This window comes from Anolis sagrei, chromosome 5 (genome assembly GCF_037176765.1).
Source record: "Anolis sagrei isolate rAnoSag1 chromosome 5, rAnoSag1.mat, whole genome shotgun sequence".
In the NCBI taxonomy this organism is placed as follows: Eukaryota; Metazoa; Chordata; class Lepidosauria; order Squamata; family Dactyloidae; genus Anolis; species Anolis sagrei.
This window is the reverse complement of record NC_090025.1, coordinates 27,584,897-27,608,991: the sequence shown is the minus strand read 5'-3', so window position 1 is coordinate 27,608,991 and position 24,095 is coordinate 27,584,897. Positions and strand designations below refer to the sequence as shown.

Genomic DNA, 24,095 nt, shown 5'->3' with positions numbered 1-24,095 from the left:
GTTTAAACTGCTGCGCCATTGAGGGAGGGAGGGGGGCTACAATGTTATTACTATCATATTGTTGACAGAATGTAATTTGAAAGAAAAACCATGTAGCTGAGTGGTACAGCATGTATTTTGAATGAAGAAGTCATCAGATGCTTCGCTTTGGACCTCTAGTACAGTCAACTAGAGACCTTCCTATCATCCCTCACAATTGGCCATGTGGCCTGGGTTTGGTGGGAGTTAGCGAAAAAGGAGGTGCATTTGTTGATGGTCTGAATTTATTCTTAAAAAGCCTGAATTACATTTACTGTGAATTAGTTCACCTATTAAAGACAGAAAAATCTGTAATTCCAAAAATGTCTTGATCTAATTAATGTCCCTAAAGAAGACCAGTCAGTTTATGTATAGGGCAAGACATGCTGGGCTTTTAAAAATAAATTCAGATAATCTATAAACTTATTCATGATCTGTGCCTTGCAGTATCTAGTCCTGCTGTCTGTCTACAGCAGGGGTCCTCACACTTTAAACAGAGGGCCAGGTCACAGTCCCTCAAACTGTTGGAGGCCGGATTATAATTTGAAAAAAAAAACATGAATGAATTCCTATGCACACTGCATATATCTTATTTGTAGTGCAAAAAACACTTAAAAACAATACAATAATTAAAATGAAGAACAATTTTACCAAATATAAACTTATTACTATTTCAATGGGAAGTGTGGACCTGCTTTTGGCTGATGAGATAGGATTGTTGTGTGCTTTCAAGTCATTTCCGACTTAGGTTGACCCTGAGCAAGGGCCGGGTAAATGACATTGGTGTGCCGTATCCGGCCCCCGGGCCTTAGTTTGAGGACCCTGGTCTACAGGGTCACCTTTGCAGCAGATGTGATTGACCTCTGCCTGAGACCAGTGCCAGTCAGAGCAAACTGATCTGTCATAACAGTCTTAACTGTTCAATAGCTAGATGCAAAATGTGGAAAGTATTTTAAGACTAGACCGCAGTCTGTTTTCTTAAAATTTCTCCATGCTAGATAAACTGCACGCACATTCAATTCACAACTACTGAATTTACAAACGTATATCTATATTTGGGTGTATTCCAAATATGCCCACATATTAAGAAGAAATATGTCTCCAGTCTTAGACAATACCCAATTATTAAAAACTATTTTAAAATTTCACAGAATACTTCATGTATATTTATAGCAAACAAATAAAAGCTAGAGCATTTTCTATCATCTGGGCATTTCCCCTGATAATACGCACAGCCAGCACCAGGATAAATCTGGAGGTGTCAAGGGAGTTTTTGAAAGTTTCTATAAAGTTCAAACATACACCACCAAGTTTTCTGAGTCCTAAGAGAAGAACTGTGCAGAGTTCATCAATTTCATGCTAAATCTGGAAATTCCCTAGTAACACATCACTTCCTGTCAATTAAGATAAGTTATCTAACACTGAACTTGATTGTTCCCTTATTTGTCTGTCTAATCTGCGTGCTAGTGCTTGTCCGATGCCAAAACTTGCAATCTTGTAAAATGTTTACAGCAGGTTAGATGCATTTCAAACATACATGTCTCAAGATTGGTAGTGATGTTGCTAATGGATGTCACATAGGCTGAAATGCCAGGCTACTGCCAATCTAAGGGCACTTCTGTCTAGCACATTTCCAAACAGCATGCAGGAATACTCCTATGCAGTTTAATAGAAACAATCCTATGTCTTGGGAATACATTAAACTGACTAATTAAACATTACTATTTATTGTAATCACTGCACTTTTCTACCATAGTACTTAAAGCTGATTACATTGGCATAACCGCCATCATTTATCATAGATCACACAAGAAGCTAATAAAAAGCAACATGTGCATTTTAAAAAAAGTCTATCATGGATAGTTCAAACTATATGAGAAGAATGAATGTGCAAACTTTACAAGACTGTTTTGGTGATCATCAGTGATGGAAATACATGTTTCAAACGTCCCTTTCCACCATTTCATGTTGAACCATAAGCGACTCTACAACAGATCTCAATATTTGGACATTTCATACAGGAGGAAGTGATCCTTCATGTATTCTAAGCCATCTGGGGTTCTTTTGGTCATAACGAGCATTATGATGTGCAACCAGAAACAGACTGGTAGCCAGGAAATAGGAGATAGTTGCTCTCTAAAACTAGATCTGATCAGCAATCTAAGTGCACCCTACTGAACCAGATAAAGTTTTCAAACTCTCCAGAAAAAAATCATTTGTGGTCTATTGTCTACTGAATTAGCATTCCCTAAGCTGATACCCTTAAGATGTAATGGTTTACAACTTGTTATATGCCTTCAAGTTCTTTCTTAGTTATGACACCCATAAGGTGAATCTATCACCCAGTTTTCTTGGCAAGATTTGTTCATCTGGGGCTAAAAGGTTTGACTTGTCCAAGGTTAGCCAGCTGGTTTCCATAACTGAGTGAGGATTCAAACACTGGTCTCCAAAGTCATAGTCCAACACTCAAAGCACTACACCACACTGTCAACTACCAACAAAACAAAGCAGTCAGGAAAGCTTTGGTACATATTAGACTATAATACTTGTTTATCACCAAAAATAGCTGTACATAAATCAACACAAGTCCTAACATTAATTTCTATCGACTGGAGTAGGCCAATTAGCACCTGTGTTTCAATGCTATGCAAAGTGATGGTTCATGAACCAGTGAAAATCCATGGCACATTTTCAAAAACTATTCTAATACAATATTAATATGACAGAAATATGATACCAGGCCTTGCCGCCAAATCAAACAGCTTGAGAAGGATTGCTTCACACCACTTTGTGAAAGCCAGTACTAACAGAGGAGATAGACAACCATGTCATAATTGAAAGCAGCTTGGCATGAACGTTTTATAGGTGCTTTATACAAGGGAAACATGCTCCAACACACATTGTCTTCATGAATGGCTGACAGATAAAGAATAAAACACTCCTTCACAAGTGGCAAAATAAAGATCCATTACGATGCCAAGTATTCCCACTCTCATCAGGAAGAAATGATCGAACAACAGGTCTGTACAGTTTCTATTTTCTTCTAAAGACAAAAGCAGTGGCAAAGGTGTCTCCTTATACTTTCAGAAATCACAATATTCTTTTTTGATCAACAAATACCATTTTACATTACATATTGTTGCTTCCCTCTTTGTTTGGTTGGACTGCAAATCCCTTCATACTCACCACCATGATCAGCACCCATTAAAGCTTCCAACAATTTTACGGGCTCTATTCAAGGTGCAAGTTATTACATACAAAGCTTTTTTTGAGACCGCATCTCTTTCTATGAACCGGTGCGGGCTTTGAGATTGGCAGGCGAGGCCCTTCTGTCAGTCCCACCACATCTCAAGTGTGGTTGGTGGGAATGAGAGGGAGGGCCTTCTCTGTAGTGGCTCCCTGGCTCTGGAATACCCGCCCAAAAGAGATTAGACTAGCCCCTATCCTTGAATCCTTCCATTCTAGCCTAAAAACATGGATTTTTAAGCCAACTTTTGGACTCGAGTAGGATGAAATGGCCCTATATTAGGTTGACACATTGGCACTTTAGTTGTGTATTGATGACAGCTAGTTTAAACCATTGATGCAAAGTGTTTTTAAATTGTGTATTTTATTTTATGTGTTGATACTGGTTGTTTATAACTTTTATGTGATATTATTTTACACTCATGTACTGTTGATGTTTATACTGCACTTGCAGTGCCTTGTTAGCTGCCCTGAGTCCCTCTTCGGGAGATGGAGGTAGGATACAAATAAAGATGATGATGATGATTATCTGGGTGGCATCAGGCTCAGGAAGAATGATGGAGGTTTATTTTTGTGCAGAAGATATTCTGATTTAATTTTCTTGCACAAGTATATGGCTCCATAATACATTTGTCATCACTGGAGCAGAAAAAGCTTCATAGTTATGGTCACATGTTATGAAGAACAGTGCTACATACAAATATACACATGTTATATGCATACAAAATGCTGATTTCAGGCCTCCCTTGACTCGATGTTTATAAATAAATCAATTTGGTTGGGGGAACAGAGTGAATACTATTTATTATTTCTGGGTAAAATTGTAAAGTATAACTTATATACTACTTGAACATTATATACTACATGAACATTTTGGAATGCCACCATATTGGTGGCATTCTAAAAAACTATTTTTTTTCATGGACAAACCAAATAATGCTAATACATTACCTTTGATTTCAGGGTAGTATAGGAAAGGCTTTGGTTCGCTTGTCTCCAGATCCGATTTGCGCCGTAACTGGACAAAAACAGATGCTGGTTTTGTAATATTGACATCTCTGTATTTTGGTGTTTTGAATACAATGGCAAACTGTAGGTTAACATGAAACAGACAATCAGACATAACAACAGACATTTGTTTATATATTTGTCACATTTTTTCTTCAACACATCGCCCAAAGGTAGTACAACAGTACCTTTGAATATACACCGCCTATTATATTTGCTGAGCATTTAGGGTAACTTCCTACTTATTGCTTATGTTGCAATAGTCCTCATCAAGCATTGAAAGCCTGAGAACTGTTCACAACATGAAGATAAGGAGTCTTGTTTCAGAAAAGAAGAAAAAAAACCACTTGTCCCCTTTTTCCTAAAGACAACCATCTCCCCAAGACAAACTGAAGGCAACACAGTGGAAAAATACATTACAATAGAGTCTTGCTTATCCAACCTTAGCTCATCCAACATTTTGTATTATCCAACGCAGTTTGGCTCCCACCCGGATCCACAGCTGTTTCAATACATTGCAAAGTTTTGGTGCTAAATTCATAAATACAGTAATTACTACATAACATTACCATGTATTGAACTGCTTTTTCTGTCGATTTATTGTAAAATATGATGTTTTGGTGCTTAATATGTAAAATTATATTGTAATTTGATGTTTAATAGGCTTTTCCTTAATCCCTCCATATTATCCAACATTTTTGCTTATCCAACATTCTGCTGGCCCATTTTTGTTGGATAAGTGAGACTCTACTCTCAGATTACAAACATGGTTACACAATAACCAAAGTTGATATTATTTGCACGCGGCATTATTAATACAGCTTGAAAACTGAGCCTACCTGTCTATGTACATCAGTAGGTGAAAAGTCTCCAAACCCTTCCCAGACACCACCGTTTTCATCTTCTTCATAAAAGCGGATCTGAATATCATCTGTATTGATAATACAAGTTTACAACCAGTTATGATTTAAGTTAATCCTTTGCATGACTGTGTCAGATAGGCATTTCCAGTCTCGATTGAAAAGTTAAATGTGTGTCTCACTCAACTGCCATTGTATATCATTTTTTCTACTTCTGGATTGAACTGATGGCCCTTGTGGTCTCTTCTAACTGTATGATTTTATTCTCTGGAGGTTTCAATTATGCTTCCTTGGACTTTTACCTTAAAATTAGCTAGAAAAAATGATTTTGTATTCTGATCCATATTGAGAGTCCTAAAGATCTGGTGCCAAGACACATTTATGTCCACATTCTATGGTAGAAACAGGTTTGTCCATTCACGTCAGATCTTGATGACTTGATCTGCTTTTCTGTACTCACTCAACCAACTGTTACGTTATATTTAATTGTAATTAAATTGTGGTTTCTTTTCTCATACAGACTCACTTTACTCCTGCGTTTATGTGGGCAAAGGCTTTGCTGTTATAAAGCGCTTTGGGGATAATGGATTATTAGTTAATTCTATGCCTTATCAGCTTCCCAGTGAAATGCTATCTTTTTTAGAATAACATTGCTTCTCTATTTAGTGTACATGTAAGACATGTGATATACACATAAATGGGTTGGCCTCCACTTACTCCACAATTTTAACAGAGCAGAGCAACGGTGGGAAACATTGATGCAAGATGGTTTAGAAAAATCAATAACCATAAAAATGAAAACTGGTGCTTAGTTTGAACAAGCAGCACAGTCATTTGTACAATAAGGAAAAAATTCTGAACAATATCATGACAAAGATAAATCTAAGGAAAATATGTTATTGTAAAATAATAACAGATGGATGGTCCATCTCCCATCCTTTAACTGGGAAGTCTTTACCAAAAAGGTTTCTAAGTGTTTCAAGATATATTTAAATGATCAGTGACTGAGAAATTTTAATAAATGAGATCATAAGGGGAAACCATACTTAAGCTAAGGGAAACCCCTACTTTGGGGTTTCCGTGTACTCTGATGTTTTTTTCAAGCAATTAATACATAATTTTCACTTCCCTTTCCTGGATCAGGAATGACATTTTCAGACTTCAAGAAAGTTGATCACAAAATGTCAAAACAAAACCTGTCTCTCTTTTATCAACTTTAGTCCAATAATAGAAAATAAGCTTTGATTATTATTATTTTTTGCAGCATGCGCAGGCTGCTTTTTCGCCACATGTGAGGAAACATCATTAGTGCATATGCATATGTGTATGTGTGTGTGTGTATGGAGCCACTGATGGAACAGCAGGTTAAACCGCTGAGCTACTAAACTTGCTGATCAAAAGGTCGGCGGTTTGAATCCGGGGAACGGGTTGAGCACCTGCTGTTAGCCTCAGCTTCTGATAACCTAGCAGTTTGAAAACAAGCAAATGTAAGCAGATCAATAGGTTCTGCTTCGGCAGGAAGGTAACAGCGCTTCATGCAGTCATGCTGGTCACATGACCTTGGAGGGGTCTACAGACAATGCCAGCTCTTTGACTTAGAAATGGAGATGAGCACCACCCTCCAGAATCAGACCCAATAGTACATGAACAACATACCTAACTGTCCCATTTGGGCAAGGACACACCCTTGCCCAAAACGATGCTTTGCCATCCATCTTTTTCAGTAGCTTGTAAAATGTCCGTTTCCCCCCCCCCCCCCCCCCCCCGCTTGCATCTTTGCCCCAAGCTTAATTCAATGTCAGGGGGAAACCTTTACCTACCTACACATACACACACACAGTCTAATTTAACACTGCAATACTAACAAAGCAAAACACCAGGATATATACTGTATTCATTCCAAAAACTGAAGAAAAAACTGAACATAATACTGTCACAAACAACTGACGCAAAGATTAAACACACTGTTTCACAATACTCCTAATTTACTAGAATATCAAATAAAAACACAACAAAATTGGTGACATTTTGTTTCAATTACACCTACCAACACATATCGGGTATTGAACAATGTCTCAAATTAATAATAGGAATGTGCTGAAAAACACTGATACCTAATAATTTTTACATATTTTTATTACCATAATTTTACTAAAATCTTGAATGTAAGGGTGACCAGGAAAATGCAGTTACCTCCAAAATCAACTAATTACAGCATGGGATTTACAGGGAGTTAAGCCACATCTGTAGAAAAGGTTAACAGGTTAATAACTTGACAAGATTAATTAGCTAATTGTTTCTAGGTTTAATAGCCTTCACAGACTTAATCTGACATTCTTATCACAAGGTCACACTTACACCCAGTGATTATACAATCATGCTCAAACATGAGAAGTGTAGCCTCCCAAGGTCTCACCTTTCTGAACTTTGTCACAAAGAAGGTAAATCTCTTCTCCGCCTGTCACACAGCCTGCTGTGCGATCCATCCGGACAATTTTTAAGTTGGATGCATTAGGGGCTTCTAATGGATATAAACAAACAGGAAAAATCATTCCTATTCTAGTAAGTGGAGTTTTTTTCCTCTCCCCCTTTGGCAATGTTGTTTTTTAAAGTTAACAAAAACTCAATATCAAAATACACATAATGGTTATAAACAGACAACAAATGCTGAGAGATCTGCCTCATCTTTTCCATATTATTTTTACAGCCAAAGTGAGAGCCATAATACAAAGATTATTACATGATATCAGCATAGTGCAAATATCCACTAGGGTCGTTACACTACACCGATAGATACTGAAGCCATGGCAATGCAATATATGTGAAGTGCTCAATATGCACAGTTTTTCCTTGTTTGCATAATATATAGTCTACAATACATAATACTTCTCTGCATTGACACACTACTTCACGTCTAAAATGGGTCTGGAGGCAGAAATCTGCTCTCCCCACCATGAGGTGCATATACATCTGCTCCTCATAGTCTAAAAAAAGTCACTCTGTACATTTAGCACAATTTACATGTACATAAATAGCTAAGGATTCTGAGGAAGTAAGGCAGCTTGCAGATTACTGATTGTGGAATTACAAGTGAATTATGACTTCACTTGTAAAGCAATTCATCATACGGATGTGTAATGTTATACTCTGTAGTTTCTCCTTTTTTAAAGCCCACCAAAGCCAAAGTTACATGCTATGTTAAATACACAGTCTAGAGCAGAGTTGCATTTCTTCTTCACTGTAACAATATATGCCCCTGAATCACTGTGCACTGATAGAAGAAGCTTAAAATCTCTCCCTTTCTGGAGATCACCTTCCTAATCCTCCTGGTAGCGCAGCAGGTTAAAGCGCTGAGCTGCTGAACTTTTTGACTGAAAGGTCAGCATTCGAATTCGGGGTGAGCTCCCGCTGTTAGGCCCAGCTTCTGCCAACCTAGCAGTTCGGAAACATGCAAATGTGAGTAGATCAATAGGTACCAATTCTGTGGGAAGGTAACAGCGCTCCATGCAGTCATACCAGCCACATGACCTTGGAGGTGTCTACAGGCAACGCTAGCTCTTCGGCTTAGAAACGGAGATGAGTACCATCCTCCAGAGTTGGACATGACTAGACTTAATGTCAGGGAAACCTTTACTCCTCCTTTTTGATAAGTACCAAAAATATCTCCATTGGTAGTCCTGGAGTTTGTTTGCTTTTGTAAATCCTTTAAGGTAGGAATGCCGAAGAAATACTCGTGTACAGTGACTCTAATTACAAGTGGGTTCTGTATGCTTACAGTCGTAGGGAGAGTAAAGAAAGTAAATCACATAGTGCGGCACTAAGCTCTCATCTGCTCACTGCAAAGTGTACTCATGTGCTCTGCATTATGTTCATTTGACATTAAATGATACTCTACTTAAAAAAAGTTACAAGAAGATCTGCCTTTATATCCAACTTTAACGATGAAACACAAAACAAAACGACAAGTGAACTGGGATTTAGCCACAGAATGAAGAGGCGATAACACTCACTGCTATCATATATAGGATCAGATAAGACAGGTTGAAGTCTTCTTGTAAAACTGCCAGTGCTGTCAGGAAGGAATGCTGTGAACATGAGCCGCACAACACTAAGGTCCATTTCTTTTGTCTGATGAAGTGCTGCCTGATGAATGATTTCCCGTTCTCGGTCTGTAACCAATGAAAAAGGAAGTTGAATGATTATGGCTGCGTGTCTGTAATGGAGGCATAAGGTAGTAGTAACACATGTGTCTGACAGAGGTAGAGAAAGAAGTTGAATTAAGATGGGTTCCAGCCATTTCAGCGGACAAATGAAAAGCTTTTTGTAAAGTACATGTTACATGAAATGACTGTGAACTTCCTCATACCATTTTCTTTCACTAGGTAAAGGAGCTGCATTTACCTGGCAACCCATTTCTGTGCTCAAAATCACAAACATTAGCTGTTTTCTCTCCAAGAAATACAGGGACATCTATGGATGTTCCACTCAATTTGAAATGATTTTACTTGCTAAAAAGAGCCTTTGGCAAAACAAATAAGCATTCCTCCCCAACTTCCCTAAACCAACCAAACAAATAAATAAAAAGCAGGTTGAACAAATTAATAAATATATACCTGGTGATCAAGACTGTGAGACATTTGTAAACTGGACAATAATGTCTGCAGCTCTAACATAGAAATAAGCTTTATTTTCTGTTTTACTCTACTTTATGTTAGCAACTGCTTCAGAAACTTCCTCTCCTTCAAGAAAATAAAATGTCTTGTTCAAGAAATACTATGAACAGGAGTAAATATATAAAGTGGAGAGGGGACATCTTACATAGCACAGAAAACAGAGGTGATAGAAACAAGAAGATTTTTAGTTTATAAAGCTATTTTATATATATGTGAACACCTTTACTCACCTGTTAGCTGTCTCTCCCCTCCGCTTTCTGCTTGTATATAGTTTAGATCAGGGTGTACTAGAAGTCCTGGATTATATCCCCTTTTACAGGCATCTATCATGCGTGTTTCCAGCGTATCTAAGACTCTCTTCTTTGTAACATGTAGTATTCCAAGATTTGGAAACCTACACAAAAGCATAGGTTAATTATTTTTAGAGGTTCTATTCTATGTTTCATGTTCTAGAGCAGTGGTTCTCAACTTGTGGGTCCTCAGATGTTTTGGCCTTCAACTCCCAGAAATCCTAACAGCTGGTTTAGGCCAAAACACCCAGGGACCAACAGGTTGAGAACAACTGATCTCCTAGCCTCAAATTACAAGGGCAATGGGATTGTTAAAATGCAACTGCCAGGATACATTCAGTCTTGAGATTACTGTCATACATCAGAGTTCTGTAGTGGTCAGACATGAACACAGACACGGGCCATGCTCCTGAACTGGACGGATGGCATGAATGCCCTCCAAAGCCAAGGAGCCCCCTTTTTGGAACAACAGAAAGCCCAGTTGGCCATTTAATTCCGCTGCAGAGAAATGGCAGCCTGATCTGCTGGCTGCACTTTAGCTGTCTCGAGTTCTGTAGAGATTCAACCTTCCAAAAAACCCAAAAGATCTAGATTCAAATGTCCATTTTAGTGGTAAAGACTACTGGCCGATCTTGGGCCTAGCCACTATCTTCCAGCCAATATACTTCACATGACTGTTATGATAAGATAATAAAATGTGGGAGGGAAGCATGTATACACTTCTCTACAGGAATAATGGCCTTATAAATGTGAATAAATAAATGGCAAAGAATATCTATTTTGTTTCAAACCCTTCATTACCAATGAAAATAAGAAAGAGTACAAAACCATTATTGGCTCCTATAGGACAAATCTATTATTTCAGAATCTTTGAGTGGTGGTAACACGCAGATACATAGCAGGAAATATGACAAATCTTTCAAGATTAGAAGCCAAATCTTCACAGAAGAAATCTGAAATTAGCACTCAAGCTCCTGGCAAGTTGGGTCTTAACATCAAAAGCAAGAGCCTTTCACATCTTAAAAGCAGCTTCTGTCTCACCATTCTTTTCAAGACTGACATATATGCTCCAAAAATTGGAGCAAAAGACATCAAACTGGTGCTTAATTGAAACCTGACCCAGTCCTGGAATCAGTGCCATGTGCATGTTATTTGAACAATATATTTCAAAAGGGAAGTAGCTTAACTAAGATTTAGTATTGTCTCTGTTGCTTTACAGTTGGGACATAGACTTTAATTAGCCCAGTATTCCTAATCTTTATGTCAACTTCATACTGTTGTGAACATTGCTAGAGCAAGCACTGCCAGTTAACTTGATCCAGGATTGAGAAGACTAATTCAGCAGACACATTAGCTCCAACATAGGGAAAACAATGCCTTCCACATTTTTTGGACTACAACTCCTATAATTTCCTAATCTCTGACCATGCAAGCTGGGCCTAATGGGGAACTGTAGCCCAAATATCTGGAGGCCATCATACTGTAGGGGCAGATGCAAAACAGGTTAGGACTTTTTATATAGGTGTATACAAAATGGAATTTCCCTAGGTGTAACTTCCATGACATTCCTGCTTCTTATTCAAATATTAGAAGGTGCAAGAGTCTGCCTTCTTTATGCACCTGGTCACACTATCAGTTTAAATTTTGGAAATGGGAAAATAGTAGGAAGGGTGGAGGAACAAGAGGATCCAAAAAGCCACAAGTAAACATTTTCAGTTTGTCCTGAAAGCTGCTGAGAACAGCTTCCAATAAATGAGAAGAAATGAAGTAGGAATCAGAAAACCCATGTGTAATCAAAATACTTTGGCATCCACACAAGAACTATTAACTCCCAGGTGTGCATCATGCTATTATTGACTGAATAGCCTTGGGCATTTGGATAACTCTCAGCCTGAAATTTCTATCTGAAATACAATAAAATACAGATGACTTTCACAGAAGAATTAGAACTATAAATAAAAACCATGCTTTCGTCAAAAAGCAAACAAAACACATTTAATTAAAGGTATTGTTTACATTTACTACAATTTCAGCAAAATGGTACACAGATTTCCCCATTTAACTCTACTCTTCTTGGGATACATGTAAGACTATGGAAATTTCTATTGAGATCTTTAATACCATGTCAAACATTTGCTTCAGATGCACGCAGCTAAATGTTTTGTTTCTCTGCCATGATAAAATTGCCAACTCCAATTGGGTATGCAAGCAAAAAACAAAAACCACAAAAGACTCCTTTGATACATCAAAGAAACAATGGATTCTACTGTGAAATGCCAGCTTCTTTAGATACTATTGTGCATTTAGCGGGTTGCTTCCATTTGGTCCATGCAGAGCACATCTGAGAAGCAGTCTGGTCTTTCTATTTACACTTCTAATACCTGATGGCTCTGTTCAAACTTGACAAAAAACATGCTTTGGGCATTATGTACTTGAATACTTCCTATTCTCCTGGCAGTCTAATTTTTGCTCTCAATTATTATATCCCTGCTGTGTGAAATAATAATAGGGTGGTGTCCATCTAAACTGGAAATGAGAAGAAAAATCAGAAGATGTAAGGAAAGGAGGATGTGAAATTTGAGGGAAGCGAGTGTTCTAGTCAATGCTGCTCACGCAACGGATGGGGAATAACTGGGGAGAAATAGGTGAGGCACATTCATTGAAGGAACGGGATTCATACTTTAAAAAAAGCAGAATAGATCTAAAATGTTCCCCAAGAGGACTTGCAGAGGTGAGACCCATTTGTGTAATTCACAAGAGCACAAAGAACAAATATTTTGCATATATATGAATGCACTTACCCCACAACCATGTCTTTTGGTCCTGCATTTACAGTGCATACGCCTTGTTCACAGTGTTTCCCCACCAAGCTGTGAGCATGAAGGTGGACGTGTTTCCCATTTGTGACTAACTGCACAATTACTTTTGCCGGCCCAGTGTAATTGCAGATCTGTAGGAAGCAGAACAAATACTCTTAGTATGGATTGATTTTTCATTTGTGAGTCTGCATTGATATTTGCAGCACATTCTATATTGGTGCAGTTAAGAATTAGCTGAGGTACAAAGGCGTGTTGTTGGGTGCCTTCAAGTTGTGATTTCTTGGCTAGATTTGTCCAGGAGGATTGCCTTTGCCTTCCTGTGAGGTTGAAAGAGAATGATATGCTTAAGGTAGCCATGATGGGATGGGGATTCAGATCTTGGTCTCCAGAGTCATAATCCAATGCTGGGACCACTCGGCAATGCTGGCTCCCAAAAAGGGCTTTATAATGTGCAATATTTATCCACATTTCAAACATCACAGAAAAATATAACCGTTGGTGGCATTATATCTTAAAATTGAAAATAATGTAAAATAATTGAAATAAAGGTGCTGCCTTTAGCCTATAAAGCCCTAAATGGCCCCAGTCCAGTTTACCTGTCCGAATGCATCTCCCTTTACGAACCACTGTGAAAACGAAGATCTTCTGGGGAGGCCCTGCTCTCAGTCCCGTCACCAGCACAGGTGTGTTTGGCTGGGACGAGAGACAGGGCCTTCTCAGTGATTGCCTCCTGGTTATGGAACTCCCTTCCTGGCAATATTAGACCAGCCCCCTCCCTCCTGTACTTCGGAAGGATGGTGAAGACCTGGCTGTGGGACCAAGCCTTTGGGGCAGTGCAATGAGGCAATAATAGAATAGTGTCCTAAGATAGTTTTTAAGCAACTGATTTTAAACTGGATATAAGTGATTTTAATGTTTGTATATATTTATGGTTTTATGTCCCAGCATTGAATGTTTGCCGTATATATGTTGTGCTCCGCCCTGAGTCCTCTGCAGGGAATATAAGTGTTATTTATAAATAAATAAATAAATAAATAAATAAATAAATGTATTTAAAAAAATAATAAGCAGAAAATATTTTTAACAATATTTTTATTGTTTTTATTGTTTCAACGTTACAATATCTTGCTTACACTTAGTTTCCATTGGTGTTCATATTTATACACACTTAATTTCCATGTAACTTTGCTTTTATCTGTGCCCTCTCTTTTTATACTTATTTCTCTTTAAACAAAAAAGGGAAAAAAGAAAGAAAAAGAAACAAAAGGGGGGAGGGAAAGAAGGAGGAAGATAGTCACAAAGATCTAGTCACAAAGAAAGCTAATATCATATGCTTCACCCTCTAAACCTCTCTTTACTAATTCTTTTCTTGTATAAACTTAGTCACACTGACTCATGAATAAGCTGACCCAAGTCTTGGAGGCTGACGGCTTGACTAAAATTTCTATACTTATACATGAGTATGATATGTGTTGGCATCAAATCGTTCCCTGTTGTAAGGCTGCCCTGAGTCCTCTAAGGGGTGAGAAGGGCGGGGTACACATGTGGGAAATAATAATAATAATAATAATAATAATAATAATAAATATATAAGATACTTTCCCTATTCTAATGAAGGAGCATGAAACTATAAATGTTCAGATGTTGATAAACCACTGATTCAGCTGCACACTGAGCACTTTGCTGATGTGTAGAAATATCTTGCTATTTAACAGATCATCAGGCTCTCTACAGCACTCATTTTGTTTGTTCGCCATTTTATATAAGGAGGACCATTTTGCATTGTATTACAGTTGGTTTTCCATATCCACAGGTTCAATCATCCACCGCTTGAAAATATTCCCATCAGTAAAAAAATTCCAAAAGACAATCCTTGATTTACCCATTTCATAAGTGATATAATATCTATGCCATAACGGGATTTGGGCATCCATTGTTTTTAATATCCATGATGGGGGCGGTTTGGAACTAAACCCTATCAGCTACTGAAGGACCACTGTACTTCTAGATTCTCTCAACCCTCTTGAGACTGACTGATGTCAAAGTTCAACAACATTTGTGAATCTTCTTTATTTCCTTATGCAAAATAATTTTTACTAAAAATGGAATCAGCAGAGTAACTCACTGATGCAGGATCTGTAATGCAAGATGGGACTACAGTATTCATGACAGAAAGCCGTTAGGGCCACAGGTTCCTAACCCTACTTTTTGTGTCAGCTTTAAAGTAAGAAAATCCTTCTGTCATGGTTTTGACCTAACAATCTTACACTATATTCATTATATTCCTTGCATATCCACTTCCTTCAGAATATCTAGCCAATGCAGAAGAGCTCTTTCTAATTTTGGATACTGTTGATAGTTTTGAACTAGTTTATTTTCCCCCTAAATGCAAAGGTTGGACCATATGGTCTCTTCCAACTCTATTATTCTATGATTCTATCTTTTCTTCACCATTTTCTTTTTAGTTGTATGGATTGCTTTTCACCCTGTCTAAAGTCTCTTGCTGTCTTTGGGCTTCCCGTCCTTTAAGCTTCCTTATAGTTTGGGCCTCTGAGCAGTCTTCACCATTTTCATTTGAAAGATGTTAATCTCAGCCAAGTTTTCCTTGATTCTGAGAAGATGGATAGAACACAGCTTTGTTTCTTGCACTACTAAATATGCCAAGCCTTTTATTAGTTCAGCCAATCCATGCCAGAGGCTTTGATAAAGCACTAGGGGCAAATATTCAAGTTGGAATGCATTATCATAGAATGTAAAAGCTGTTTACCAAAATGCACAGAAGCAAATCTAGACTTAACAAATGTCAATTGAAACTAATGGCAGAATTCCATTTAAGAAAACAATTTGGAATTATAGCCATAGAATGTGACTTTTCTTCTGAATGCCTCGTGATTGCTCTCAGCATACAACCAAAATTCAAATGCCTTTGGGTAATAATAATAACAACCAATTCTGCTCCACAGCGTAGCTTTTCCAGCTACCTGCATGTATAATACACTTTACCACAAAGGTTATGTTGACCGACTATCATTGAAGCACTGCCTTAAGCCTATGAGAGGTACTCTCATTCATGAAAAAGAAGCAGCTTCAGGGGCAGGAGGAAAGCAGATGGTAGGGAAATGGTATATAAAATATTTTTCTTTGCTACTGGCTAAACTTGAAATCAAAGACAGGCACCAACAAGTCAGTAAAGTAGCCTTGAGGAACTTCCCCACATATTCCTGCCAACCTCTTCCAACAGGTGTTGCCATGGAAAGATTTATACATATTCCAAAGACTCTAAACGTAAACTATTCAAATATGTAAAATGTATTCATCAATGAGCTACTGTAAGTCAATGAAGCAGATGTATTCCTGGATTTACTTGTTTAACAGAAAAAATGATACCAGTGATAGAAATTATATAGAAAATACAGAAATAGATTCCCATATTACCTAAAAAAGTGGAGAAGTTCGACATGTTGCAACAAACTGTCCAATCAAAACTAAAACATATGCATAGGTAAAACCTTGCATAACTAAACAGATCATTCTGAACCATCATCCAAAATGTATCCAGATATAATTTTTCTTTCACCACTAAACATTTTATTATTATTTCCGTTTTGCTGGTCAAACTTACAAATCAGTGATTTCTTTACATATGTTGGAGGTAACTGCTGAGTTGTTTACCCGCTTTCCCTTTTTCTCTCTGTATTTGTTTTCATGTATGTTCACTAAAGATGGAAGATCCTGCTCACTATTTATTTGTTGTAGTAAGGCACAAAAACTACAGTATGATTAGTTGCAGTACAAGTCCATTCTTTCCCAGCTCAAGCTTTATGAGATTGTTTACTATAGATAGGCCCACTGTGTCCAATTCTTCTTCATCATCTTCCCAAGACTGATGCTGCTAAAAAATCTTGCAGCCAGACAGATTATGATGAAGGAAACATGGTCTGGAGAGCATGAAAAGGCTTTGCAAAAAGGAGCTTCTCTGTCATACCTGTACTTTAAAGGTCAAGCTCAATCTGACTGAGGTAGCCACGTTTGTGTATTCGCAAATCTATTCTGTTCATATATGTGAGGGATACTTTTTGCGGGAGAAGACAAAGTGATAGATTGAGAGGATCCTTACCTCTCCATACATAACGTGAGGCACTTTTCTGGGTAGCCTGGCTCACTTCTGATACTGAAGCCAGAGCTGGGAGGAAAAGCGTTTGTAGAAACAGAGTGCAATGAGATAAGACAGGAGGAAGGTGAAGCCTCAACTCCTATCACCTGCACTTACCTTCTTTGGTAAAAAACAGACCTTTCTTCCCACTCTTTGCTTTATGTTTGAATAGGGCAGACAAGTGAGCAAACATAGTTGTCTCTGTCACATCTAGTTTGGCCCTAAATGCCACCTTTAAGACATAAGGAAACCAAAGAGATAAGACTTATGTAAAAATATTTATTCTTTTCTTAGCTATGCTTGTTTACTAACTGAAGTACGCTGTGACTGGCAAACTATACACAGTGGCATTGTCTGCACATGTGTTTTAAAAATCTGGGCTTAGCAGATCCCTTTTTTTCTGCACAGAAGCTTACACTGAAATATTTAATAAACTGAATATAATGTAGTGGAATCACTATAGACATGTTAACTTTCTGGAAAGTAAACATCCTCTCTCATTCTCTAAAGTCCCATAAAATGATCAATGTAATAAATTATAATCACGGGAAACAAAACAGTAAATAAATCATTGACTTACTTTAACCTGTGGATATGATTTCTTATTCTTTTCACTAGAAGCTCCAGGAAGTCCACCATGCGATGGTCCTTCACAAACGTAGCGGAAGCGAAACCCCCTCTAAGATGAGTAATTTTAAAATAGTTAATAATACCCTAGTTTATTTTTGGACGTGTAAGAAGAAATTAATGATATCATCTTTCTTCTTCTGTTGTCTCTTTTCTGTTCTAATTAGACACCACATATAGAATCAACATTATAAACATTACTCCCCACCCCTCCCTCTTCCCTGTTGACAATGTAATCCTTTTTTTTCCCGGGAGTGGGGAGGGAGAAAGGAAAGAAAAAGTACAAAATGCATGGTAATTATGGTTATGTATAATTGTTTTATAAGAAGCAGTATTGGCTGATGCCTTCCAAAAAAAGGAAGGGTGGTGAAACTTCTCTGGAGTTTAGTCCAAACTTTAAATGAACTAGGTACCGAACCTTTTTAGAGGTTAGGTTTTAGCATCCCAGAAAGCTCCTTCATTTTCTGTCAGGACTGCCATGACTTCTGTATGTATATACACTATCAAAAATAAGATATGTATTTGAAGGACTCTTTAATTCTTGAAAGATCACATCAGCGCAACCTTTTTGGTGTTTACGATCCTTTCTGCAGCACGTGAACAAGCTCATGTTCTACACAAACTTGGATAAATTACATTCTCTAAGCCTTGATATACCTTTTAAATTGTGGCAATGATATAAGTACATTGTAATACACTCTAACTTCTTGACAGAATAAAGAAAAGGTATCGAAACAATACATGATGCAACTACAAGCTTTCACCATATGAGTTCTCACAGTTCATATTATTTACAACTCATTGCTAGCCATCCTACTCATGCAGCAGCTTTCACAATTAGCAATCCAATTCAAATCTCAGGCACCAATACTTTTGTCCAATTATGGTTTTCACCCCCTGCTTTACATCGGAAATATTACATTCAACTGAAATAGGGGGCAAATTTTACAGCATTCTAAGGAATGAAAGCGATATATCATATTATAAGGACAAGTTGAAAGACTAGAGCAGTGGTTCCCAACCTTTTTTTTTTTTTTTTGATCCGGGACCACTTGACCAGCGACCACTATCTAACATTAGTACCAAAAAGGTTACGAATCAGTTTTTGGTCTACTATTGATACAGTTTGGTTTTTGGAATGCTGATTCAGAAAATTGCATTGGATAGACCACATCAGCTCTAGTTTCTGATACAGAACATGTGCCATTCAATAGATGCCATCTGCTCGCTCACAGAAAATCATATTTAATAAGCCTCAGCACTATAAGAGGGTTTTATGAGACCGGTTGTTCTCGTTGCAATGCTGTAGTAACGGTGAGGCCGTGGACCATATTTTAGTTCTTCACTGGTGGTCCACACACCACAGGTTGGAAACCACTGGACAGTATCTGAAATCCAATTTCATATTGAGTATACACTGCAAACCTACTGTAGAGATAACTTAATATGTTCTAATTTTTGCTTCCCTTAACTGCTAGATATGTTCAATTATCCCTGCCTTACTTGACAATGAATGGAAGAATTTTGAATTTGTTTACCCTTGGATCAAAATTCTACTCCATATCCAACCACTTCTTATCACATGACTGAGATATCATTAATTGGTGCCTAGGTTAGTGGCAGAGTGTATCTTTGCATGTAGAAATTTGTAGAATGAATTTCATACATCTCCAATTAAGACGGGTTACCAACAAATGATGAAAACTTCTGCCTTGGATTCTAGGGAGCCACTATCATTCTAAGGTTAGTTGGGATAAATATGATATAATGCATTTCTCCCTAAAGTGATTGTGTTCTGGCATAATCTGTAAAATAGTAGTCAGGAACCCTGGGCTTGTACATTTCCTCCTCCTTTATCCATGCCACTGATTCATGTTAGGACTACAATTTCTGCCTGAAATAACTTACGGAACAAAGTGGTAACAGAGAGGCTCTGATCTGTTTGTTTATGGCTTGACCTAATAGGAGAATCATTATTTCATCATCTCTAAAAAATGGCATTTTTAGCAACTGATTTTGAATGGATGCTGCAACAGTAAGCAAAAATAGTATTCTCCTCATATACCATTGCTATTTCATCTTTGGGAAAATATATGCTCATTGGGTAGAAACAATAACAAACTATACCAAACAAGTGTGTCCTCAGTTCCTTACCTATGCTTTGCCAAAATACTGCTGTGTTATCAATATATATATATATATATATATATACACACACACACACACACACACACACACATACATATATATCCAATTTTTAAATATTGAGAACATTTACAAATATATTTAGACTTATGCCAGGAAACTTACAAAAAAAAAAAAAAGAAATATTAAATCAAATTACCTGTAAGGAGGTAGATAGACTTTGTATAAAATTAGATGGCAATTTGTTATTCAACACTATATTTTGTACTTCAACAATTGAGACACTTCAAAGTATGTATTTTAAAAGTGCAAGGGTCTTCTCTTACCTGCTTAGGCTGCTCAACAATTTGAAGGTATGGCCCATCAGCTAGGGAAAAGATAAGGAAGAAAATAGGAGTTACAATTTCTAAGAATGTTCAGACAGCTAAAATGGTAAATATGATGCCTAAAGAAAGCACAGTCAGATACAAGACCCATATATCAACATGATTTTGGTTCTGCTCAACAAATAAAACAAATCCTGCCAAAAAACCCTCATTTTATTGTCGAAGGCTTTCATGGCCGGAATCACTGGGTTGTTGTAGATTTTTTCGGGCTGTATGGCCATGGTCTAGAGGCAAGCGACAGAAATGCCTCTAGACCATGGCCATACAGCCTGAAAAAACCTACAACAACCTACCCTCATTTTGTGTGGGTTTTCTGGGCTGTATGGCCATGTTCCAGAAGCATTCTCTCCTGCAGTTTTGGCCACATCTATGGCAGGCATCCTCAAAGGTTGTGAGGTCAGTTGGAAACTAGGGAAATGGGGTTTATATATCTGTGGAATGTCCAGGATGGGAGAAATAACTCTTGGCTGTTTGAGATAGGTGTGAATGTTTCAATTGGCCATCTTGATTAGCATTTAATGACCTAGCAGTTTCAAGGTCTGGCATCTTACTGCCATAGATGCAGGTGAAACGTCAGGAGATAATGCTTCTGGAACATGCCATACAGCCTGGAAAATTCACACAAAATGAGGGTAGTTTGGCAGGATTTGTTTAAGGGTTATACAGAAGGTCAAGTTAAATGTCCTGGAGTTTCCTAAACCTTCTTTTTAGGACAGAGGGACATTGTTTGCTTGGTTCCGATCACCTCACTCAGGTTTTCTCAAAAATTATCGCAAGTTGTTCTGCAAGTATGTCAGTGAGTTCCTTCAAAGGTCTGGGATGCAGTTCATTTCACCTTTTAGATCTGAGTTTATTAAAGTTAACTTGGTGATTCCTGACTAGCTCTTTATCCTATTTTATTTGTAACCTGGATTATTTGCCAAGGTCTCTGCTGGTGCATGGAAGCACATACTTCTTTTGTAGGTAAAAAAAAAAAAACCTGAAGCAAAATAGGCATTGAGAAGTCCTGCCTTTTCATTTCAGTAAGTTAAATGCAACATTTCTAAAAGGCTTTAAAAGGCTAGGCATTCAAAAAGACATTGAAAAAGGCAACAGACAGGCTTCTCTAGGGAGGACATTCTACAGCCCCTAAGGTTCCTACCAAATAATCAGTTTTGTTCAGGTGCTGATGAAAAATATATTAATACTGTTTGATACTGATCAGTTGTAATATTTCCAATATTTTGTTAATTATTCATAGCTTTAAAAAAAAACCCAAATCTGCTTTTCCAATGTTTCCTTTAAGATGAGTTCTTATGCATACAAACTTTTAAAAAAAATCTGCATTATGTCAGTTTTCAAATATTTTTTATCCCATGCAGCACATGTACAAACAAGTGTACAACCAAGTTATGTTTTAACGTATTAAAATTGCAAAGATAAGTCTGCATAAGTTCCATTTCAAACAGTTGACAGGACAGGGGGAGCAAGCAGGGACATAAATCTTTGTAAATTTCACTCTTACAAGCAAGAATGAATAATTTGACTACTTTCCCTCTTGCTGCAACAAATATTCCATATACTGCACTATCCCATTACTCATAAATCAGAACGTATTCACTGCAAAACAAAACAAAATGCATAGGGTATTTTATTCAGGTGACAGCACAGAAATATCTTTTTCCTCTCTGTGGGAAACCACTTCAAAGTGTTTTCTGTTCAGAAAATGTAATCTACTGTGCTAAAAAAGTACATGAATTTTTCAAAATGAATAAGTCTCCAATCTGTGAAAATTCTTATTCCATAAGTAGTTCCAATTAAAGTAGACTCATTGAACCAACAGCTAAGGTGTGGGTCAACACTTCCATAAATATCACTGATTCAGTGAATCTACTGTAGTTGGAACTACCAAAAAGATCTGAGCCATTGCTTACAATTGTACAAATGAAAATGTCTACACTTTGTTTATATTGTGTTCTGTGTGTATTGTGCAAGGAAATGTTAGTCAGGGATTTAAAATGTACTGGAGGTAATAAATATACCAAGAGAGCAATTCAAAAAATATGTATCCAATAATGGTTTTAAGTATCAGAGTGGCTTCACACATTGCAAAAAGTAAAGAGCAATACATAATGTGCAAAGTGCCAAATATGGCACATGCCAATTTCACATGTAGCAGAGAAAAATGGTATCCTTCCCAACTTGCAGGTTACACTATACAGTATGCTCCCAGAGTATAAAAAAACACTGCATAGGTGTGTGTGACATATTAAATTTAATGTGCATTTTATCCTGATATATATAGATCCAGAATAAAAAAACTTTCATTTCCGCTATTTAAGAAGATACTAAATGAAACTGGTAGGAGTTTTCATGATTCCACACGCGAACAGGAAATACAACACTTAGCTGCATGGAAAAAAAGATTGAAGTGATAAACAAAAATAACTTTTCCTACATTAGCAAATTTCATAGGAGTAAGAACCTCCCAAGTACCATTTTTCTGCCACTTTGGACATGATTTTGATGTACCATATAATGCATATTGGCTCATGTCAAGTGAACACAGTGAAAACAAAGTCTTAAGATCCAATGATATCTAATCATGGCAAGGAATATCTCTCAACTTTGCCAGTCAATATGTAATAAGAGAAGCATCACAGTCCACTCTGGAGTAAAGGACAGAGACCATCCCTTAAAAAAATAGAGAGTAAAATGAATAGGAAATGGACAAAACACGTTGAAAGCACTGTCAAAGCAGAGAATTTCAAAATGAAATACAAATTGTGCTTTATGTGGATTGTTCCCTAGTGTAAAATGTGGAACACAATACTCTTTTTTAAGAATACAACTGCAGAATAGTATCTGCTCTTGCAATCCTAAACTGAAAGAACTTTTAGAAATAAGGAAGAAATCAAATCAAACACCATTAAGTGGTATTTATTTAACTGTACATTTATTTAACTATACATGTCTACATTAGACCACTTCCCCAAACAACTTTATTGATTTATCAATCTTAAGCATTTTGTCATAGTCATACTCAGGTATCTTACAATAGAATAGAGGTAGAATAATATAGATAAGATCAATAGTATGAAAACAAACAGTAAAAGAAAACAAGAGAATCCTTGCCTGCAGCCATACAGGAAGGGAATAGCATGCAAAAAGAACTAGTGGAAACGCAAACTCAGGTACGTTTTCTTACATTTATAATTATTTTCAGAACAATCAATATTCTGCGAATAGTCTAAAGAACAAATATTTAAAATTCAGAATTTTATCATGCAAAATTTGAAGTGAAAGAAAACTGTAATGTAAGACTATGACAGATTCTCTCTTTTTATGCAATATTAACATTTATAATAAATGGAGCCCATGGTGCCGCAGTGGGATAAACCACTGAGCTGCTGAACCTGCTGACCAAAAGGTCGGCGGTTCAAATCCGGGGAGCAGGGTGAGCTCCCGCTGTTAGCTCCAGCTTCTGCAAATGTGAATAGATTAATAGTTACCGCTCTGGCAGGAAGATAACACTGCTCCATGCAGTCATGCTGGCTACATGACCTTGTAGGCATCTACGGACAATGCCGGCTCTTCAGATTAGAAATGGAGTTGAGCACCACCCCCCAGAATTGGTGGTGCCTTTACCTTAACATTTATAATAGTAATTATGAATAATTTTAAACAAAGATATCTTTCTTTGTGTTTTCCTCTCAATCTCAGTCAAGCAGTAATAGGTCTTACCCGTGCGAAGTGATATATCAGATGTAATCATGCTTGAATTATTGAACAGTGGATTCATCCCCATGGAGTAGTGGTCCATTGGAAATACCTGCATTGAAAATATTTACACTTTTAAATAAAGCTAGTGTGTTTAGGCACTAACAAGAT

The 24,095-nt window shown here is 37.3% G+C and overlaps 1 protein-coding gene across 2 annotated transcripts in view; it reads right to left on the bottom strand.

The window, feature by feature from the left end:
* Positions 1 to 24,095, bottom strand: part of NFKB1 (nuclear factor kappa B subunit 1) — a 75,239-nt gene that overhangs the window by 27,021 nt on the left and 24,123 nt on the right. For both annotated transcript variants that reach the window (XM_060779159.2, XM_060779160.2), the window contains exons 3-11: positions 23,949 to 24,036; positions 20,166 to 20,206; positions 17,648 to 17,746; positions 12,897 to 13,045; positions 10,036 to 10,199; positions 9,143 to 9,301; positions 7,549 to 7,653; positions 5,112 to 5,203; positions 4,216 to 4,354 (exon numbers count right to left, since the gene is read on the bottom strand). In XM_060779159.2, the coding sequence (XP_060635142.2) occupies positions 4,216 to 4,354; positions 5,112 to 5,203; positions 7,549 to 7,653; positions 9,143 to 9,301; positions 10,036 to 10,199; positions 12,897 to 13,045; positions 17,648 to 17,746; positions 20,166 to 20,206; positions 23,949 to 24,036 (1,036 nt within the window). The remainder of the gene's footprint in view (positions 1 to 4,215; positions 4,355 to 5,111; positions 5,204 to 7,548; positions 7,654 to 9,142; positions 9,302 to 10,035; positions 10,200 to 12,896; positions 13,046 to 17,647; positions 17,747 to 20,165; positions 20,207 to 23,948; positions 24,037 to 24,095) is intronic.